Source organism: Pungitius pungitius, chromosome 21 (assembly GCF_949316345.1).
Source record: "Pungitius pungitius chromosome 21, fPunPun2.1, whole genome shotgun sequence".
Taxonomy (NCBI): Eukaryota; Metazoa; Chordata; class Actinopteri; order Perciformes; family Gasterosteidae; genus Pungitius; species Pungitius pungitius.
The window spans coordinates 5696583-5719629 of NC_084920.1; the positions used below are offsets into that span (position 1 = coordinate 5696583).

At 44.4% G+C, this 23047-nt stretch overlaps 1 protein-coding gene across 5 annotated transcripts in view; it reads right to left on the bottom strand.

The window, feature by feature from the left end:
* Positions 1-726: 726 nt before the first annotated feature.
* Positions 727-23047, bottom strand: part of pald1a (phosphatase domain containing paladin 1a) — a 38002-nt gene continuing 15681 nt past the window's right edge. For all 5 annotated transcript variants that reach the window (XM_037464038.2, XM_037464040.2, XM_037464036.2 and 2 more), the window contains 4 exons: positions 22954-23025; positions 20635-20775; positions 9168-9323; positions 727-2072 (listed from right to left, as the gene is read on the bottom strand). In XM_037464038.2, the coding sequence (XP_037319935.2) occupies positions 1923-2072; positions 9168-9323; positions 20635-20775; positions 22954-23025 (519 nt within the window). In that variant the 3' untranslated portion in view covers positions 727-1922. The remainder of the gene's footprint in view (positions 2073-9167; positions 9324-20634; positions 20776-22953; positions 23026-23047) is intronic.

The window sequence follows — 23047 nt, forward strand, 5'->3', positions numbered from 1 at the left end:
TACGCGATCCAAAGCCACTTGGGTTCCATTTACAATAATCCGGGACGGCCCGTGGTCTGATAGAATCCTGCCAACTTCCGTACTCTGGAAGATAAGCTCGCTGTGCACTTAGGAGATGGGAAGTGATCTGAGATATCAAGTCTTTCAAAAGCAGGCCATCAAAGCCAAGTGAGCTTCACGGATGTGTTGGTCGGTGGCTTCTAATCCCCCACACAGCCATCCATTCTTGTGAGGGGGGGGACTATAGATATTTTTTAATTTTTATTTAATTAAGACCTTACCTGTCCACATCAAAAGGCAAATCAGATTAGTATTCTGGTCTGCCTAAGCCCTTTATTACTGTACATGGAATATGTTAAATGTCAACCCAGACAATGAATGATCTGTTTTTGTGTAAGCGCGTGCCGCTCGGTGCTCGCAACCCGCTGTGCTCCCCGATGTTGGCAGCGACATGAGACAAAGGAGCCGCCCGGATATGCGAGCGCCTTCTTAGCGGTGCGTATCTAGAGCAAGAAAAAAAAAGAAAGAAAAAAAAAAAAGAGGATGCTGAGATAAGGAAGAAAAAGAGATGAGACAATTACTCGATTCCGCTGCTGAAGCAGCGCATAGCAGACAGTTGTGTGCAAACTACACATGTTATTATCAATTATCAATCTGTTTCAATCAGTCTGGATCACTTTTATACAGTGAAAATGTGTCGATGCTTTGAAAGAAATGAGACACATCTGAAGGAAGGATTCTTTTTTTAATTTCTTTTGTGGCTTATCTCTGTGGTTTTAAGGCAGGATTTGTTTTGTTTTTAAGCACAATTGAACTACAAGATACTTACTAAAAAAAAAAACATTAGCATATTAAACAGTAAGAGTTTGGACTTTTCAAGAAATACTGTACAGTTTACAACATAATAAACAAGAATTGGCATGTGCTGAAGGGAATCAATGGTATACTTGCAGCCCTGAATGGGTGACAAATCAATTCCAACTTTTTGTTCTGTGCAATAAGTGAATGGTGCAGCTATGGCCTCATTACGCGGATGCCACCAACGTGAGCAGCATTTGTTAAAGGGTAAATCGATCCGGTGATATCAGCTGCATGACTACAAACCTCAGGTTGCATTGTGGATAATGTAGACACCAGATTTTGACGTGTAAGAATAATGCAAAAAACCATAATAATAAGACATAATCCTCGGTTCATCAGGAAATTAATTCTATTAATTAATTAGTTAATTTCAAAGCAACATCGCTCCAATGTTTACAAACACAAATAATAAGACACATATACAGTTTAAAACTAAAATCAAACTAAAAATTGCTGGCATGCTGTACTGTTAGTACCTTAATCGTGACAAATGTAGATAAATGTAAGAAGAAACAGATGCACACATCATTGGTGTTATACTTTTGCTAAAGAAATTCTGACTGATCTTAACAACATACCCTCCAAGTGGCTTTAGAAAACAGCCACTGGTGTCAGCTGTGCTAAGAAGGCAAGGACAGGGCTCAAGAAAAATATCAGGTCGCTCCACAGCAAACAGTTGCGACGTGCAACCACAATGGCTGACTAACAACACAGTGGAATTTGCTGCCCCCCTCAATAACAGCATTTAACTCAACTTGTTCCAACAGAAGTTTTTAGAAGGATCTCTCATCTTCAGATGTGAGAACTCATGAAGAAAAAAGTAACATAAATATTAGTACATTGAAATTCTATGATCTACCATTCATAAAAAAAGCAAAGGCACAAATATCAACTTCTAATATAGGAGCAACATTCTGCTAACACTGAAACAATAAAATTCCTAAAAATGTTAAACAATGGACGAAGAATGGATAATACAGGGGTTAATATCAAAGGCATAACAATGTTAATGTCTTTTATTTTGAAAAGCTTTTCAGGGGCGCGTTCACACGGACTCCCTCTCAGATGAACTCCCCGCGGAACGGAAGTGAGCGAATGTTTTGCCGTTGCCAGCGGCAGCGCAGCCGGGCCAGCGCCGTGTCCCTCGGGTTTTCGAACTCGGAGAAGCCCAGCTGGTTGAGGATGTCATAAACTCCGGCTCTGGCAGCCACCTAGCGCAGGAACACACAACATGTTAGCGAACAGGCAACACTTGTTTATGTGTATTGGTTCTGTCATCAGCTGTAAATGCTGTGCATGACCAAAATTACTTTATTGAAATGAAAAACCCATGACCTGACTATTGTGCTGTCGTGCATCGATGGGACAAACCGACACCGTGGAACAGTGCTCTGCTACATGTTTGAGTCATTACTGAACGATCGAGGAGCTAAGGGGGAACATGGAGAGAATCCCTTTGGAGAGGGTTCGTGATAAGCAGCAAGTCACGCTGACTCGTGGTCCGTCTCGGCTGTTGAAGACTATCAGACTGATGGGAAGCACTTCAGACAACCAGAGACATCTGGCCATAAAATTGAAAAAATACAAAACAAATTCAAACAAACCCTGCGGACCCCGACCGACTGAATGCCTCGTTGGAAAGGGCCAAAGCTTCCGTACTATGGCAGTCGGCCACTGTCTTTTGGTCAAGAAAACATAAAAGAGGCTTCTCGTTAACGGAGTGTGTCACGGTTGTGCGTATTCCGGCAATCACAGTTTGTGTTTTTAATCCCAATCCATTCAAAGGAAACACCGGCTGTTTGTAAGAGGCTCGGGGTACGAGTCAGTAGAGGTTAGGAGGCCTCAAAGGCTTTGCCGATTTACCTCTTCCTCTTTGCCGGTCAAGAACTCTGCTGCTAACTTTAAGGGGAGAGGAATGTGCAGGAGGCAAGATGCGTATGTATCACTCATGGGATGCACACTTTTTAACTTGATCCAACAGAAGAGTGAAGTACTTTTTTAAATGCCAGGTCGAGTGCTGAGTCGGCCAAAATGGAACAATGGGAATAATACTATGAAGATATCCCTTCCACTAACAATGATTATAGCTTAGCTGGCCAGCTTTGTGCAGAAATAAACAGCAGGCACCACAGAGTGTGGTCTAGATTACCTACTTGCTGACCGTGCAAAAATCTAATCTTACAATAGATATCACGTAGCTTTAAATATTTTGTGTTGTAGAATTGACACTGGTTCAAACCCTCGGTTTTGCCGATTCACTCGGAACAAAATGATACAGCTTCTATTGTCCCGTCTTAATTCAGCTTTTCATTGCAGATGCATGCCCTGATGTGCTTTGAGCACATCCGTGTCTTCCGTGCGTTCCTGGAAAGCCGCCAGCCTCCCGGCTGAATGAGGTCTTTGGTGGGAAAAACTGAGTCGGTGCAGCTGAACCATTAGTCAGTGGATGGGACTCCCAAGAGGACTTCTGGATTTGGGGTTTTAATCAGAGTGCTTAACCTGACTCATCTACTCCACAACCCAGCTGTCTAAATACAACATGGGAGAAAAACTCTTCAGCGGTTGAAAGAGGATGCTCAGAATGTTGAGATGGAGAGGATACAGAGTGACCTCATGCAATCCCTGCAGGTCAGAGCGTTCACATTTTGTCGTCTTCAAAGTGCCCCGTTAAACAACAACCACTACACACACACACACACAAAGCCTTTTCTTGGCAAGCCAATGTGCATTTTGAAATGGTTGTTCTTTAGGCTAAGTATTAGTGTCGGCATGGTGACATGCTGGGGTTTAAAGCAGTCTTGTTACCAACCATTCACATCATATTATTGGAACATGTAAGCATGCTAACCGTTGCTAAAAAACACAAATCCCAGGGCCATGTTATTAATAAAGCTTGCACATTGAAGCATAGCGGAGGGATTCTTTTATGTATATAAATATATACATTCTAGATCCAGAAATGGAAAAATAACCCAAAGACATTAAATGTGGGATGGCAAGTCTACACATCTGCATACAAATCCAAACAGATCTGATGCCTGAGGGCAAATCGCAGCACGCTTTAAAGTTGTTGGTCTCCGGTGACAAACTTTCTGTGTGCGAGTTGAGCGGCTCTGTCAGAGAAATGCCGTCTGTTCTTAGTTGAAGAGATCACAAATGCCAACACTCATTAGGCGGCTGGAGGGCCCGGGGAGAAGTGGCGCAACGAGGAGGCAACCGGTCTTTCCCACAGTCGGCTATCTCAACAGCTGCACATACCGGGCCTGTGTAGGGGGACAGGGAGGCCTCTGTGCCACACATCAAAACAGCTGGAGTGACTGATAGGGTACCTCTCCTGCAGGCATCCACGGTATGCACTGTACACAAGTCCTGCCATTGTGTGGAAGGCCACGTCTTGGATTAGCAAACATGGATTTCAATTCCAATAACTCCTCTGATGTTTCTGCTCTGATGTTACAACGTGCCCACGAGGCATTGGGCTAATGGCGGCGCGGGGCAATATTTGTCTCATGAGCACACAATGTGGCAGCAACATGTTTGCTGCCACATTGTGTGCACAAATAACTTCATTGGTTTGAATCGGCAGCGATCAAACCCGAAAACACACGTTCCTGTGGTCAAGCTATTCGACTGAGCAGAAAGAACAACACCAAATGGGTCAGAGGTTCCATATCAGCCGGCGCAGGCTGCAGCCCCGGCATGACTGGAAACACTGTGCTCCTGCTTTTAGCCGCTGTGGAGATCAAATGAGTCCACGTCCTCGGACACGACAGGACAGAATGCGGGACAGACTGCATCGCTCAGATCTGGGACGTTGTGTAACCACGGATTCGACCCCTCAAACCGCGGCCCCCCCAGCGTCGCAGCTTGTCATTAGTGATCCTGCCACGGTCACCGGTGATCGGTTAATGATTGTGCCTTCGGGTTTGTTGGGTCATATTGATTGAGGTCTTGGCTGGACCAATGAACATCTCACCACACTGACGGCAGAATGTAGCACGCGTCACGAGACTGTCCTGCATCGTAATAGTGTCTGACTATTACTTTTAGAAGAAGATATATATATATGTAAAGATATGAAACGAGATGGAGACAACACACCACAGAATCCATGTGAACAGCATAAAGCAAAAGGTGATATTCTGGTTATTCTCCCGTGACCGGGGCCGCCCGCCCGTCACCAATCAACTCTTATGCCAAAGTAACTGTTCAGAATCTGACTGGTTCAAATAGATTTTTTGTAAATACTATTGAAAAATGTTGTTCTGCATGTGATTCAATAGACGGTAATGGTATGGTTGTGTTTGTGGACTGTCCTTCCCAGAGGAGCTCCGGTCAATCAAACCGCTACGATAGGTCAAGGACATTTCTTTGTAGTCCAATCGAACCAACGCCGTGGATGATGACAAATATAAATCCAAAGAGTAGAGAAAACGCACAGGAGAATAATATAACTTATAATAAACTAAGTATTAGTCTTAAACCTCAGGGACAGTTAGCTACATGTGGACTCACTAAGAGAATCCTCAGAGAGGTTTCGATGAGTGCCGTGGGCCAGCAGCCTCAGGAGGTGTGCGGCACATAAACACGGCGCTGGAGCATGTGACCTGGGCGTGTAGAAGTCTCTCAACAGGTTGGTTCATTCACAGTCCGTGTTGGAAGTTTCTTATTTAGCAGTCTCCTGCACCCCGCTCAAAGAGCAAAACTAAACTGTGACATGTGGTTAACTGCCGGCCACAGACGATCTCACGTTTGCCAAGTTCAGAAATGAAATGAATGATTTGTTTCCATCAGGAGCAAAGGGAACCGTGCTTTTATCTATGATTCAACCCGTTATTGCAAACTCAAAAATTTGTCATGTGCTGAATTGGACTCAGTAGGTTGTATTAGGAGAAGCTGAGCTATAATGAATGAAAATCAACATTTCCTGAATTTCTACATTAAAATGTTCAAGTAGGTAACAGGCAATTCCACCCGTGTGATTATTTTCTCTCTGCCTCGCCTTCGTCAGCCACCGGCTCTTATATAATCACTTACTGGAGGAAATACAGGGCTTTGACACAGGTCTAGCCTAATGCTCTAGAGATAGCGGTAAGGTCTGAAATTGCATTACATTTTTGGAACGTCTTACACTCCCCCGTGTAAGACGGCTCACTTGATATATTGCGGTGCCATCGGCATTGTGCTCTCTGTGCAGCTGATGAATGGCTCTGATATACCGGCCTCGTTAGCACTTCCCCTCCAGACGCCCCCTGTGATCCGGGAGGGGAGAAAAGACTGCACCGGCACATCAAAAGGACATTTTTGATGTGATTCAAAAGTGCATCATATTACACCTGTAAGGCCTGTTGTGCGTATAATGCTGCTTCCACCGCTGAGGTTTGGAGATGTATTAAAGACGTATCATTGTGATTATTATTTATACTCACTTAAACAGATTCAATTAAACAGATGCCTGCCTATGATGATTCATGTGCATTTGGGAAATAAGGCCATCAAAGGTCATTCGGAACAAGAATTAACAATAAACAACAACAATAAATTGCATGATTAGCTATTTACTGTCTTTAGCAACAGCCTCTTAGGGAACTGAGAATAAAATGAAGAGGGTTGACATATGCCACTACTAAAACAGGTAGTAGCAGCAGGAGTAACAATGCTGCTTAAAAAAAGAGAACTGTGCACAAAGAGTACAAAAGAAGGGCACTTCTATCAGAGAGGGAGAGGGTTCATATTTTCAACAGAGGATTAAACTAAAATGTGTTGTTGTCAGTGGTTGGCAACAACAAGAAGCAATTTAGCACTTGAAATCACATCCTTTCCACAGAGTGTGACTTAACATACAATCAAGCTGCTTTCAAGTGTTGGGTGGCTGATGGGCCTGAACTTTCACTTCTGCACTGAAGCCTTGCTTCATTGGGTTTGTATCATTAACTTTCACAAATGTGATAAAAGTGGCCAATAGTTTGCTCGTTTAAAAGCAACATGTTGAAGACAGGCTAATTGGACCACCTTTAAACCTTTAAACTGTTGGGATCACGCTTATGCAAATCCCCAGGTGACCCCGAGACTCTCTTTTCACAGTTGATGCTTTATATTTACATACAAAACATAAATGTATTGTTTTGCACCAGATCTTTTGTAGATAGTCAGAGCTTAATCCCTTTTTAAATTGGTAAATTGATAAAAGAATATATACATTTTGAATAACTATGCCACAAATGACTATTTGAAGGGGTCACTTGTTGTGTTGAACCGACAGAGAACAACAACCAGTCTCATCCCAGCTGTACGGCCTTAACTATTTTGGTTCCCTCCCACACGGTTGTTTACGCGTGCTCCAGGCATCTGTTTTCAGCTGAAAAGTTCTCAAAGCCCACCGTGCACTACCTGCTCGGCAAAGAACAGCAGACACACTCCGTTAGTAACAAAACCAGAGAACATGGGAGACTTAAGCAGCTTGAGAGTGAAACATCTCCCTGGGGAGTTGGTGGATACCAAAAACTGAGCTAAGCATTGGAGACTGCGCTATTCAGGGATGCCAGAAACACAAAGCCATTCAGCGAAATGCTGCTGTGTAACTGCTGAGCGTGTAAATCCGCACCTGTTGCCTTACAGGTTTGCCATAGCAACACAAAAAGTCTGAATGTGTCGATGATGTGTTCACAACGCTGCACCTTCCAGTCAGATAATTGCGGGTTAAACAATCAAATAAGGCTTATTCAAACTTGGGACAAATGCTATCACGCCGCTACAAGGGAAATTATCCCGAAATTGGGGCCAGACCTCAACTGCTGTTTTTGCTCACAGGAAGGCAGCTTTAGTCCGAAGAAGAAAGAGAAAAAAAAGAACAATCATATTCAATACGCTGCTGTAACAACGCGTGTGTCGCCTGCTTTACAGTAGAGCAAGCCTGGCTCCCTGTGTGCACACTTCTATTTTCTCATGGCATAACTGGGCCATTACAGTCACTCTGATGCACCACATATATTTGCTACTCATAACAGGAAGAATATGCCCCCATCGGCCGCACATATTTCTGTGACAATTGTTTTCACAGCTATTGTTCCGCCTGTTTTGGAATTCCACGTCTTTTTCTCTCTGAAAGTCCTTGAATTGAAAGCTCGCCCCCTTCTTTGTCCATATTGAGGTTGGAGCAGCTTTTGGCCGGGTCTCTAAATGCCGTCTGGTCACAAATGACAAAAGTCATTCACAGTCAAATTGTTTGTATACTACGGCCGGACAAAGTGTGGCTACAAACAGAAGAATTTAATCTTTCAGCATGAAGTTTCTGCAGGGGTAGAAGTGGCTGAGCCTCGGTGCAAGCTGCAATATAAAAAAACTGAAACTAAATGCATAGAATTAAAGCTACAACTCACATCGCTTTCATATTAATTCACATATATTTTGAGACTAAATTGATCAGTATGAATGTGTTTTGTCAACCAGCTTATTATTTCCACCACCACGTGATTTTAACATATTGCAACATACAGTACAATTCAATTGCAATGTGTGCGTGCGTACGTGTGTGTGTGTGTGTGTGTGTGTGTGTGTGTGTGTGTTGTGTCTCGGGCACCAGCACATACAGACTACTCATTTGTTTGGAATGCACATAAATTCTCCACTTAACTGTAGAGGCACAGCTGGCCAAACGATTAATGTACCAAACAAATACACAGAGCCGAGCCAGTAAATGTCTGGAGAAAAAAGTGTTACTCTGGCGGCTGGTTGACAATGCGCACAAACTATTAGTTCGTGAAAAAAAAAATGTGTCCCATTTATGAGTCTCTTATGCCGAGGTCTGGATACTGCCAGCATTTCAACGGAAATGGGATTACCAGTAAATCTTTCATGTGTTCGGAGGCAAAGGACAAAGGAAGATATTTTAGCATTTAATGTCATCAGCCATCAGATATTTTCAAACTCCTTTTACTTATTCAACGCGTATCAAACGTGAGCCGCTTCTCTCATATCCCAAAGGTGTATCAAGAAAGGTTGGCTAGCAGTCAGCGCTGTAGAACTTTTAGTCTTTTGGTCTTTGGTGTCTGGGTATCGCTTTTTTGAATTTCTCCGCCTTGTCTCCGAAATCAAATGCCTCTTCACTCGGCCTCGTCTCAGACAAAAAGGGGACTGCATTTTATTTCAATCTCACTTAATCGACTGTGCATTGCATGAGTTATTAGTTAGCACGACTCCTGAGATTGCTCATAAGTAAACAAAGCAATTTCAAACCTGAAAATGCATCTATAATGTATGTATTGCAAAGTGAGCAGGGATGAGGCAGTGGGGCAGAGGTCCGGTACCTGTTCCATCCAGAGAGTGAAGGAGCGCTGCCAGGAGTCTTTCTTCTCCAGGTGCAGGTATGTGTTGAAGAGGATGAGGTAAATGTATCGCTCCAGGTACTGCAGGCTCCTCAGCAGCAGCTGCTGACTCTCCTTCTCCGTCTTTCCACTTTTGATCTGAAAAACAAGGTAATCGAAGTCACGGTCATGAGTAGCCGTTGCAGAATTAGGGAAATTGGATGGACACAATAAATTGACCCATTGGAACTTGAGAGTCAAGTCAAAAAGCATGGGGTCACTCAAACACGAGGGGTACAGGGAGAAAGAAGACATGGGATTGGCCCGGGAACTTCAACAGAAACAACTATGAAATGATTTCATCTCCCCACCATTTTTATCCATCTATCAATTAACACCAATGGAAGATCTGACATTTCAACGTCGGTGCAGATTTTCCAAAAACTGCCATTAGTCCACTCCCTCCGTCTTCAGATACTCTAATGGTTCATGGAAATTTGTATGATAATGACTTAATAATACACATTTTCATGGTAAAAACCCATTAGTCAGAAACACTAGCACCGTGCACTTATCCAAATATGATGACAGAGATGCTCCTTTAATCTCTTTGGTGTTATTCAAGAGAAAAGATAATAGTCCTCTAGGGTTTAATTCATTGTTAAAGAACAGTGGTTCCCAAACATTTTCTGGCGCGTCCCCCCAGCCCCCTAGTATAGGAACCACTGGTTTGGGTCGAGGGTATAGTCTTTGCGAGCCAATATTGGACAAAAATCACATGAAACATGAAATACACTCAAATATAATGCAGGAATAAAAATGTTGTTTGACTGATCGTGCAAAGCTTGAAGGCAGCAGCATCAGTGTGGCGAGTCGGTGTCAACACGTTCTCCCCTTTTTCATTTTCCCTTCCCTTCTTCTGACTCCTAGAGCAGTCGACGGCATCGAGCGTTAAAAAAAAGCTCCCATCCAGCTGTGAGGTGGAGTATGAGGTGTGTGCAGGATCGGGTAACGTGTTGGTTTGTGGTTGAGAGGAAGCAACAAGTCGCGACGAGGTGTAACGCTGCTCAATGAACTAATGGACCGTCAGCAGCTCGTCAGATGCTTTCTCGAGAGCGGATCGTCGCCTGCATCGCGGTGACCATTTTCACAAACTTTTTTTTTCTCTTGGATGAAAGCGTTTATTTGCGAGCGGTTCGCAGCATATCGGCGAGGCATGTGAAATGCATTGTGGGGGCTGCCCAGAGAACAGTGAAAGTTTACCAAGTAGGCCGGCCGTCGCTCAGGGTTAATTTGAAAATGTGCACAGTGCACCATGATATGATCATTCCAGAGCTGAATGACGCAACAGGGGGAGAGTGAGAGGGGGGAATGAGAGGGGTTTCCTGTTTCCCAAATAGCGGCGGTTGGATCACAGCTTTCCAAGCATCTGCAACCGAGAGAAACGACACACTGCGCAAACAAAGGATGTGCTGTGTGTTGTCAATCAAATCTCCCAGAACACAGAAGAAGTAAAAGAGCACACATCACTTAACCTCATCTCATTTTTTTCCCAGTTACTATCGGCTACGGAGGAGGAGGAGCAGGTGAACGCTGGAGAACCTAATCACCCTGTGCTCCCTTCTATCCCAGAGGGCTTCCTGCTTTTTCATTTTTTAAAACTCAGAATTTGCATGGCCAAAGCCTCGCAGCTATCTGTGCACATTCCGAGCTCATAACACACACACACACACACACACACACACACACACACACGAAGCTCGGTTTAAAAAGATTACATAATTCACACCTCTACAATCTGCAGAACCTCAATTCTATGGCTGCCATGTGTCTACATGGCCTGAGCCCTATATGTGGCCGGGCGGCTTTTCGTGTAGCATCAGAAAGTAATGTCAGGGAAGATGTGGTGGAGTCTACGAGAGACTCGCATTGAATGCTTGGATTTGAGTGGATTAAATTTTTTAACGTTACTCCTGGTCTGTGCTGATAATCATAATAGACTTTTGAAAAGCTAGAAAAGTCTGGGAAACATTAAATTACTCGGCCTTTCCAGATAACCCCTCCCAAACCTGCTAATTCTACAACTGTACAAATCAAACAACTTTTCTACAGAGGAAGTACACCATCTTCTCATCTGGCGTGACCTTTCATAATAAAGCAGGCAACAAGTCACTCCCAGTTTGCTTTCAAAGGGGTGGGGGGGTGCGGCCGAGGTGTCGTGATGAGCGTCCTCGGCCTTAAGTGAGATGGGAGGGTGGCCAAACACAGAGCACATACCATTGTTGAGAGATTCCTGGAATGCTGGAAGGCTGAGCAGGGCTCCCAGGGAGGACAATGTGAGAGAGGTGGCTCGGAAGAAGTGGGTGTTGTCAGTGCACAGGCACAGAGGAGCGCAGCGACAGCTCTCAGTTAAATAATCCCTCAACTTTCTGTTTAATAAGCGAGAGGCGAGCTGGAAGTGGTTAGCGTAGATCAGGATAACGTGTGCAGGGGGGAAAAGCAGCTCTGCTGAATCATTCTCAAGGAAAAAACATGGCGTTCCGTTTACTCAAATTCTTCTTTGCGCCTTTTCTTTTGGGTGGCTAAAAGACAATAAAATATAATAGTTCTTGTTCTGCTCTACTTCACAGCAGCACATTGTATCACTCCCTCGCTGGTACTCCTGTGTGCGATTCCATCTACTGCAGGTATCAATACACCAATTATGGATAATACCCTAATCCGCACCAACTAGGAGACACCTGAACTCTCCCTTTAAATGTCAAATCAATTGACTAAATGTCAAATATAACAACGCATTTTATTCATTGCTTTGTCCTAATAATTGTACAGCATTTTGTTCTTCCTGTTTGTGAGTCAGTATTATTGGAGAGAGGCTGATACGAAATATATCATTATATTTAAGCTATATTCGTTCTGTCTTGTTAACTTCAGACAATTAAAGCTTTGATTCCATACAACCATCTCTATCCATGTAAGTATATATATATATATAAAATTCAGATGTGTTTGTGTGTGATGCATCTGTGCCGTTGAATTCAAACACGTCGCTTCATGTTCCGACAAAAGTCCAGAATGAACCCCGGGATAGACGTCACAGCCTGAAGCCCGCAGGTCTAAGGTTATTAAAGATAAACACCACGCACTTATGAGACATAATCCCCGAGTAAACACGTAGACAGAGTACCATAACATTTGGCCCAAAAGATTTCCACTCTTGGAGAAATCCTGAATCCTTGATTTCAAAAAGCTAATAACTCAATATGTTGTCATAGCAACACCCAATCAAAGACCAGGCAACAGTGACGAGCGGCTCATCCTTCATCGAAGGAGCAGGTGCGCAGCGGTGGGCGCTGACGATCCCTCAGAGAGGCAACAGGCATCTCCGAGGCACATTGGTCATTTCAAAAAAAGGCAGTGAACAAAAACATGTGATGTTTAGGAAAGCAATTATTTGGTGTGTGAGCTCCTCTTTCACCCGTGTATCTGTCGGTAAGAATCAATCTTTTGCATTGTGCAGTGCGTTCCCGCACTTCTGTGGGAGGGTTGGTTCTGTTGTACTAATTGCACTAATCATCTCTTCCTGGCGGCCTGCACAGCATGTTGTATCAGTGGAGGCAGTCGATAACAGAGAGCTCGGTGATTGGGTGTCAATTCGGGCGAGAAATAGAACAACAACAGAAATATGAGAATAGCTCAAAATCGATTCGAATTTTAATGTTCAGTCTTCCTCAAATCTGGGACTTGTTCTTTTGGAATAAAAAAACACACTACGGTGCCCTCGAGAAACTACACATCAAACAAAAAACAAAATATCTATTTTATCAGGTTTTCTTCCAAATGTAAACTTGTTCCAGAGGGTTATTTTTTCCTCAAGTCATTTAAATTCTCAAGCGGTCTCAAAAGTAATAAAGTCCGACTTGGCATTTTGAGGGAGGGAGGGCTTATTCCCCCCCCGTCGGTGGTGGCAGACCGCTGTCGAGGGTCGACCTCTCTCTGAGGGCTCGTGTGGGCGAGCAGTGAATTGAGAAGTGCGCATTATAGAGCGGCCCGTCGACTTGACATATGGTGCCAATTACCGACCGATGGGGTCGCCGGGGTTAAAAAGGCCAATCCATATTGGCCCTGCCCACCCAGGTCCGCACAAGCAGCTATTCATCAGATTCTGCAAGGAACACCTCCCGCCCAAATCCCAAACCAAACCCCGAGCTGTCTAGAGCGGACAGGCAGCCTACACATGGCTCCTCCACTCAATGTACAGGCCACTCAAAGCCCAGTGGACACACTGATTTTCAGTTAAGTTCATTATGAAACAGGCACCAGCTGTCGATTTTCTCTAACTCCTTTCCACCCAATATGAGTATATATATATAATATGTATTACACAATTTTTCGATACTGCCCATTCGTCCCTGTGGATCTTTTTTTGACCGCCATATTCAAGAATTTTCCTATTCTGAGCTGAAGAGATTTTTCTTCTTTGTTGGACAAGTTACAAGTTCTGTAATACATGAGCAACACAATAACATGACATCTGATTAATAACATTCATAAAATCTGACCGCTTTGACTGCCCGAACAAACTGTGTTATATATAGATATATGTTAAATGCTTTTGTCTTCATGGATTCATTGTGGTACATGTTATCTATTGGCTTATTTGCCCACTTTTGTTTTGCAAATGAAAGCTTAAATCATCACTTTCTCTTTTCATTCTCAATTTTTCTTACGTCAAAGTTCAACTATTAACAATACAAGTAGCCTTAGAATATTAAAAACATTTTTTTTATTGCTTTTAAAACGTCAGCCTCCTAGAGTGTCAATGCCCAGATGCTGCAATGTGTAAAAGGGAGAAAAGTATGGACAGATTTCCACATTTCTCTTTACATCCAAGCCATTTTTTAAGACCGTCCTCCAACCCAGTCGGCCGCCTGCCAGGTTAGCCAATAGAAAAGCAATCAAAGCTTTACATCATCTGGCTTCAAGCTGCAAAAACTGATCTTTATGGATCAAGATGGTGTTGGAAACTCGTTTCTTTTAAAAGGGAGCAGAGAAGCCGTGTAGCAGCCAGTAAGAGGAGAGTGCGGAGATCCCTTTATGTTAATGCTTTCTACAGATCCCAATCGGCCGTCTGTCCCTTTTCCAGTCGCTCAGCTACACTACGCTGATTAAATCATGAGGTTGAGGTGGACTCTAGCGGCAAGCTGTTTCAATCCCGCATGCTGTATATTCAGCTCTGCCATCAACCAGTCAGCATCTAGCCAAGGGGCTTGAAAATGAAATCTGAAATGTAACCAGGTTAAAACTCAAGAGCTCACGTACACATGACAATCTTTTGAAGTCATGGTATCAATATATCTCAAACCAAACCAAAAACATCAGGAAAGAGAGGAGGAATGTATTTTACGATCAATAGTTAGTGGGCGTTTGAAAAAAAAAAAAAAAGGACAATTTCCCAAACAAAATCTCATCACGTGTCTGGTGAGCAGAGATTGCAGAAGCCACAAGAGGAGACGGGGCTCATCAAGTTAGCCTGCACAGAGACTGGAATATCTCCCCACAATAACCACACGCATTATGGTGCATTCTGTACATGCATATGCCTGGCAACAGAGCACTGGAAGACTCCCAGTGGGAATCAATCATTTACTGGGCCATCAAAATATCTTGCGCACGCGAACCCGACACGAGGGCATCAAAATGTTTCCGCGAGCTACGACTAATATGAATATTCTGTACGTCAAAAACCACTGGAGTTCTTCTAATTAAAGTTGTACCCTCGGCCACAGGGTTTTACTGCTGCTGAGGGTTAATAGAAAGCAAATGTGTTCTGGGAGAGTCGCAAAGCCGCCGTGAGCTTCATTTTATTATTGTATTTATTTGTTGCTTCACTACAGCACTGTTTTAAACTGTTGGTTATGCCCATATGCTAAAAGGAAATACAGAGCCTCTTTGGGGTCATATAATCAGACCAAATGTCCATCAAAATGATTCAGTATGACTTTTTCCGTTGGGAGAAGGAATTGTTTTGCACATCGTTTCAACACCCTTTTTCGCCCTGTCGCATAAAAGATGACATACCTTCTCGTAATCCACCCTACAAAGTTCTTATTGGGGAGGCTTTGACAATGACAGAACAAACAAGCTAGATTGAAACGGAATCAATAAATGAATAATGTGGCTCGCTCAAAGGCGCTTTTCAAATGGATCCCACTACGGCCAGGAAGCCCCTCTATTTTTCCATCATCAAATATTTAGTTGTATGCAATGTAGCGCTGCTAGCTTCACTAGAGACTTGAATAACATTTTTTCAGTCTGATCCCTGAACAGGCTCGTCCGACACACGAGACATGAAAAAAAGAAAGCACCTGAGCACCTGTCGGCCTATGGAATGCATTGAGGCCATCAACCACTTTTATAGTTGAGACTTTTTAAACTTTGAAAACGAAACAATGCAGAAAGAGAACATAGCGTCGATCACTTGTTGCAGCATTTAGCTGCTGCACAACCCGCCCACGCGTGACCCCGCTGGGGGCTTTGTGGAAGTGCAACCCGGCGAGGTCACGACTCCGGCATATCCCGCATGGTTGGCATTCGGGGGGTCTTCCACCGCTGGGATCGTGTTTCCCGTAGGTATTTTTTTTTGCGGAGCCAGTCACTCGCCAGTGTGAATGCTCGGACAAAAATGGGGCAAACCGTGACCCGGTAAAAATATTTTGGGGGGGTTCGGGGCGGGGGGCTTGATGGGATCCATCAGAAACCGTGACCATAGCTACTGGTGGCATGTTTCAACACTCGTACGTGGTTTTGGAGGGTAGTTATTCCTGCTGCGTGGGGCCTGGGGGAAATGGCAGGTTTAGTGTGTGTGTGAGGGCAGGAAACGGCAGCCTGTCTGTGCCGTGCTCAGCGAGGTCTAAAGCGTGTCCTGGGGCCAATGGTTGAGAAGGTGGTGGGGGGTCAGGAGGGGGGCTCAGGCCAAAGGCCAGGCTAGGGTAGTTCACTTATTTTGAAGGTAAAAAGGGGGGGGGGGGGGGTAGGCTAGGAGTAAAAGAAAAACACACTGCTTTTCTAATCCAGAATGGAGAGAAGCAGAACACTCGCATGGAAAGTGTGAAATAAACACACAACGTCTTTTTTTTCAAAAAGAGCCTTTGCTGCGGTATTTAGCTGTTCGTAAAAAAACAAGTTCAAAGCTAATTGATGCTACTGAAGCACCTACATGAACATTGTTGCCCACACACACACACCTGTACATACTTCCATTTCACTTTCACTTTAATTGAATTTGTTGTGCTTTGCTATTCTTTTGTATTATCGTGTATATATTGTGCATTTTGTCATTTAAATTACTGTATTGCTACTGCTACACACAAATATATCTATCTCAAAAGCAAAACAACAACATTTAATAATGTTGATGGTTTACATTTCGACGGTCTGGAGCCTTGTAAACCAGAGTTTATCCATTAGTTTATTCTTTACTCAAGACATCCTGTGGCTTAAAACACCAAAACGGAAAGTAAGTAACTGAAGGGAATTAGTTCACATGTACTCATTGTCCTCGTGGTAGCAAAACTAAAAAGCAAGCAAGACGGGAACCATAATTGAGGGGTTGAACACGTTTTCTTTTTAAACTCTTTTCATTTTGGTTGAAGTTGTTTTCAATGACGCACTGCACCAATTCATTTCATTTCATTCCCTTCTGTTTGAATGCTAATCAGCCAACCTGCCTGCCTCGAACAATGAAAAATGGAACCGAGACCTGCATGCATTCTGCCTTCCACAGGATATATCAACATAAAAGCCCCTTGAATCATAATGGAGGTTGAGATTGGACCGCTGACAGACAGTGGGAAACCTTGAAACAGTTCATTTAAACATGAATAGTCAGCTCAGTAAATGCATTGGAGTATCGTTTGAAGCCAATTACAGCTGTGGAAACTCCCTAAAAATATATATGAGGTCCCAAAGAGCGACTGACTCGTAGCAGCTGCATGTGAACACCCCCCCACACACACACACTCACTGCTTTATTTACATCCACATGTACTGCCTCCCACACGTACAAGTGCATCGCAGCTCGCTCCTCTCCGGAGTCCTCGTGCACAGAGCTCAGCTGGGTGCACCTGCTCGGATGGGATTGGGTCAAAGTAAGGGACTTTTACAGACAGACACAGCGAATAGGGCTATTGGCATGCAAGAGGCTGGAAATTATGAATAAAACCAACAACCTCTGGCTCTCCCACTTTGCTCCCTCCCTCCCTGTGCCCGGTCCAAACAAGAGGCTCTTTTCACAAACTGCGAGTCGACTCACACTTCGGGGCCAGAAGAAGAACCCCGTCTCTGCTTCAGGTGGGCTCATTTTCCTGGCAATATTCCCCTCGGCCTGACCAAATCCACCTCGTAATTGGCCCACTTATGTCGAGTGGTCATTCTAATTGAGAAGAAATGTGTTAACGCGAAGATACTCGAGCCAAAAGACTATTGACAATAGTCGAGATTGAAGTGCAAAGCTGCAAAAGGTATTTCTGATCCTTTGCTCCTTCTCATTAGTCAAATTAATGTCGCAGCGTCACCTCCTCAGTTCCTCCCCCCCTTCTTCTCTTCGACAGACAGCCACCAACTTTCCTCAAGAAAACCTGCGCATTCTCCCCTTTCTGAAAATATTTTTCCACCGCCCCGTCCAAACCATGAGGGCCTTTCTTTGGACCCAGAAACACACGCGCACACACACACACACACACACACACGCTGCTCATTCACTCTTGCCCTGTGTGTTTCAGTTTTCTTACCACCTGGGTGGAAGCCAGCAATCTTCAATGGTCACATGTTCTGTAGACGCAGTGAGAAGAGCCAGACGGATAAATGAGACACAACTGTATTGTATCTCCTGCCTGCTCGTCTGAGAGGTAGCGGTAAGAATGAGAAACGTAATTGTTTGCGGAAATTGAATATGTTGATAATAAATTGAGATGATTGAGAGTGATGGTTGAAAGGAAAGCTGCAATGGTTAAGAAAAAATAAACAACCGGAGGGGTTCAAGTGATGGAAATTGAGAGATTGTGAGGATGTCGGCGCATCAGTTAAGAAAAGAAAATTCCCTCGAACCTTCAAATTTTCCAAATAATTCTGTCTTTGTATCATTCCCACCTGTAAACACACAACGCCCAACGGAGAAATGGAGCAGAATCGAAGTAAATAGCACTGTAATCCGATTACTGGAACCAACTTTCAATCTCAAACTGGCTCGACGATGGAAAGAGGTCTCTGGAGCTGATTCCTGCACGAGACAGGAGGAGGAGGAGAGGAAGCAGCCTCTCCACTGGGTCGGCCTTGATGCTGGAGGACGCATCTGCAACGCGAGGTCACGCCTGGTTGGCAGCAAGGATTTACAGGCCCTTCAAGAGCACTCCTCCCCCCTCCAACCCCCTCCTCCCTCTCTCCCCCACCCAGGCCCCGCCGCGAGCTTCCGCACTCTTCGGGTCCCAGTGTAAATATATATTTTTTCTATCAAAGACACATTTTCCAACCACTGTCAACGGAGGGGAGGGTGCTTTGTAGTGGGGGAGGGCTACGAGGAGAGAGACATTTTTTCCCCTCTTTTCTTCCCTCTCACTCGTCTGCTGCTGCCTGCCGGGTTCTTGCAACATCTGGCACAGTTTATCACCTGGCCTGCTCGGGTTCAGGCAGGAAGGGGAGGCGGAGAGGGGAACACGGTGCACACCTGAGGTCTGCTATATCAAGGTTAAAAGATCACTCGAAATTTCTTACCAATTGCGGGAAATCGGGAAAACGGCGACATCCCTAAAAAGAAGTGAAGCGGAACTAAAAAAATTGCCACATTCACATGCCCTGTGGAGTTTTCTTATAAATAAACAAAAAGTTCTACACACATCCAGTACCTCTAACCCAAACACACGGGTGTATTCTCCTCATTCGTGGCCTTCGCTGACACCGCCCCACGCTGCCAACTATCAACCAATAGAAAGGCTCACGCCGGCGGATCGATGCCCAGCTCTACCGCTCTGTTTCGATTGTGTCCTCGGGCAAGACACTCGATCCCGAGTTGGCGAGGGGCTGTTCCTGCGGTGTCCGAGCAGTACTCCCCCCCCCCCCCCCCCCCCCCCCTGTTCCATCAGTGTGTGAATGGGTGTGAATGAGTAAATGTCGGCGTGTACAAACAAGTCCGGGACCCACACGTAAATATATTGGTTCCATAGCATGACCAGTGGGACGAAACCTCCAATGGGAGTGTCACTGCTGGGACTCATGGGCGCAATTACAAACATGACAACCAATTTGTAACCAAAATAATCCCCCTCGACGCAATTATTCGGGCAGGACACCTAATTGATTTGAAAGTGAGCCAAGAGAGAGAGAGCGAGAGAGAGAGAGAGCCTCTTTCCCGGAGCCTGGCATCAGAGAGTGACAGACGGAAAGAGAATATAGGCGAAAGACGAGGTCCGTGGGACAATGAGGCCCATTGATGCAGTGGAGACAGGACCGGGTGCCTCCGGCGCACTGAGAGCGGCTGGCGGCGCACAGGGGCACAATGATTACGGTCTGCATTACAAATGGCTAAAACAGAGCCACGGAGGCCACAGCAACAGATAGGTCTTCACATGTGATGTTGCTTGGAGTGGGTTCTATTGTAAAAAATAGTTAACTGCAATCCTGAAGGAATAAATACAAATGAGATACATGTTTAACTGCAGTTCCGTCAACAACTTTAAAGCTTTCAAGGAGTCTCAGTTTGAACCATTTTTGTCAAAGTATGTCAAAATGATTGGGGTGCGGAGATGGGTGGGTAGGAACACTGATTGCAACAGCAAGTTCTACAGCAGGCACACTGAATAACACTTGAAGAGGTCAAGCATGAAACACCCACAAGCAACCACTTATTTTCTTGCCTTTTTTCCTGTAATTCTTTTCCATTCAGACCCAAAGGAATTCTCGAGTTTTAAAGATAAATTTTGCCCACTCAAGTTCTTTGGGAACTTAGATCTAAATAAGTTATTGACGCCATCTATGGGCCTCATATGTAACTACAGCTAAATCAATATTAACGTGCGGATGCATCTCAGTCCAAATAGGAATAATCTAATACACAGGACATTCTTCAGGAACATCAGAAGACTGTATAATGAATCTTTGCTTTGAAAGCATGGTTTTGCGAGATATACATTTTGTTGAATAAATGTACAATACTCATCTGGACACTGAGTTTGCATTTCAAGGATTTTAATTATTGCGATGACTCTCAACATCGTTGAGAACTCTCTATACCCCGACACCAATCCAAGCCCCGACCATCCTAAACCTCGAAAAGAGGACTGAATAAAATGTGTAACATTAAATTGGTGCTCATAATGACAGAGGTATGAAAGCACACACACACACACACACACACACAAACAAACAACAGTGCTTTCAGTGTAGTCTTCAACTACTAAAAGGGGTCGTGCTCTACCTGTCTGTACGTGCAGATGATGATCTCTCGCAGGTGGTAGTGCATGGGGGTCATGGTCTCGCTGACGGAGTCCAGGGCCATATCCACCTCCCTCTTCATCCGGTGGCCGTCGGGGAGCAGACGCACCAGCTGCATCACAACCTGCACCCCAGAAACAGGGGGAGAACCTTCATGTGGTGGGTTTGAAGCCAAGAAAACTTCAGAATTTCACGAGCGATACCAACTGTCGGTCCTCGCTCTCGCAGGTGTGACATAACGCATAATGTTGTTTTGATCTGACGCCGATGCTGCAGGAGAAGCAGCATGGTTTCTTCACAAGATGGTGCCGGCGGTTTCTTAAACACGAAGCGTTTCGGTGTCGGTGTAACAATATTTGACCTTGGAAACAGACAAAACTATCTGCTTATTATGACTTATGTTATTTACTTTGAAACATTTCTTTACACATATGCACATACTCATATGCAAAAAAATAACGAATTGCATTGCCTGCATAGACTATGTGTTATTATATTATGTTTTATTCATGGTTTTTAAATACATCACTTTGAATTGAAAGTATGACAACCTACGTTCGAGCCAGTACAATAAAAGGATCCTTCAAATGCAACAAGAGCTGATTGAAACCACTTTGTCCATCTCGCCAGGGTCTGTTGATAACAGGTCTTTGGGCAACACTCTGCTGGGTCGGTCCTGACCTAATTGCCATATCGGTCGGATTTCATGCACACCGTTGACCTCTCTGAGATGGGCAACGTTTCATCATCCTTTAAAAAACACATCGCTGTGTGGGAGTCGGCTGCGAGCTGATTAACTAAACCTCCCCGTTGACCCCTCTACAGACAGTTTACTTTGGGACCAATGATAACACCGATAAGAAAAAAAAGAAAAAGAAGCGAGCGGTATGGTAGGAGGAAAGCAAAAGCACGGGACGAGAGAACAGAACAGGCTCGAAGGCAAAAACCCTATTTACACATTCAGTGAGTGTTTCAGACCGGCAGCATCGGCATGCCAGTCCACTCTCCCCCCCCCCCGAAAAAAACACATATTTTCTCCTCAAGATATCTGTCACGCTAAAATTATTATTTTTTCCTAGCATGTATTCATGCTAGAGTCTCAAGCCTCACCCTGCCTTTCAAAAACACCGACTGACTTTGCGTGACCACTAAATGGATGTTGTCAAACGCTTCAAACGTTTAAGTCGCCCAATGACACCATCAAGCCAGGCATAATTACTGTTTTTAGATACAGCATACACATGCCTTTGTTTCAGGTCCTGTTTCTTCCCCCGTCTACATCAGTGCTTTGCTTTGCTCCCGAGTTGATACTCCTCTCTGCTTTACCGAAGCATCCCAACTAACCAACAACTAACTAGAGACTAATAAAGGATTTGGATATTTTAGCCCTTTAAAATCAGTCTACTCCTTTTGTGGCCACTTGAGGGCAGCAGAAACAGGCTGTGATCCCAAAATGGACTTCTTCTTAATGGCAAACACTTGCTTATTTATTAACTCTTTCATCGTTTAGAGTCATGTTTCAGATGAATGTACCTCACATTTTCCCTCTCTTCTATCTATGTTTTTTTTCTTCTTTTGTTGTCCTGAGAATGAGAAATTGATGGCCTCTCTGAGGAACTCTCAACACAGTCAGAGATGCTTCCTTCACCCGGGTGCTGACTATCAACACTGTATCACCGTGTTATATTACACCACAGCAGTTTCTCCGTCACTTGAGGCTCTGAACCTCACAGCGTAGCAACACCACGCATCCCTGAGAGGTTTAATTGGAAGCAGACAAGGTTTCCGTGGCAACCACTCTGTGTATCCCAGAAACTCGGGTGGTCGCTCCGCTGTGATCAGCGCGCGGCATTGTGTGCTCGCACGGTTTGTGTGTGCTCGTTTTGTTTTACGGTGCCGAGGACACGGCTGGCAGGTTCCAACCACTGATTCATTGTCACAACTCTGAATGAAGAAAAGCACCGAAATGCTCCAATTCATAGACACCATTCAGAGGACCAGAGGAAAAACAGCCAATTCACCCAAAGCGTTCTATCACAGGTGCAATTGAGAAAGCCCAAAAGAGCTATACAGTACTGCTTTACTACAGTTGTATGCCGTGGTTTGGTATGGGGTGGTCTCTGAACATTAGAATGCTCAATAAAGCCTCATTCTCTGCTGCCCTCATTGACTCTGCTACATTGAGCAAGTGCAATCTTGAAGCTGCTGAAGCAGCTTGTATTTATGTTTGGACCAAAACCTGCTGTTGTTTAATGGCAATTCATGTTATTACTAAGCCAAATAGAAGTAGAAGCGTGCATACCTCAAATTCTCCTTTTGTGTACTTGGCGTCAGGAACACTCACAAACTCGTCGTCACCAAACTCTGGAAAACCCTGCAGGGTGGAGGACACCAGA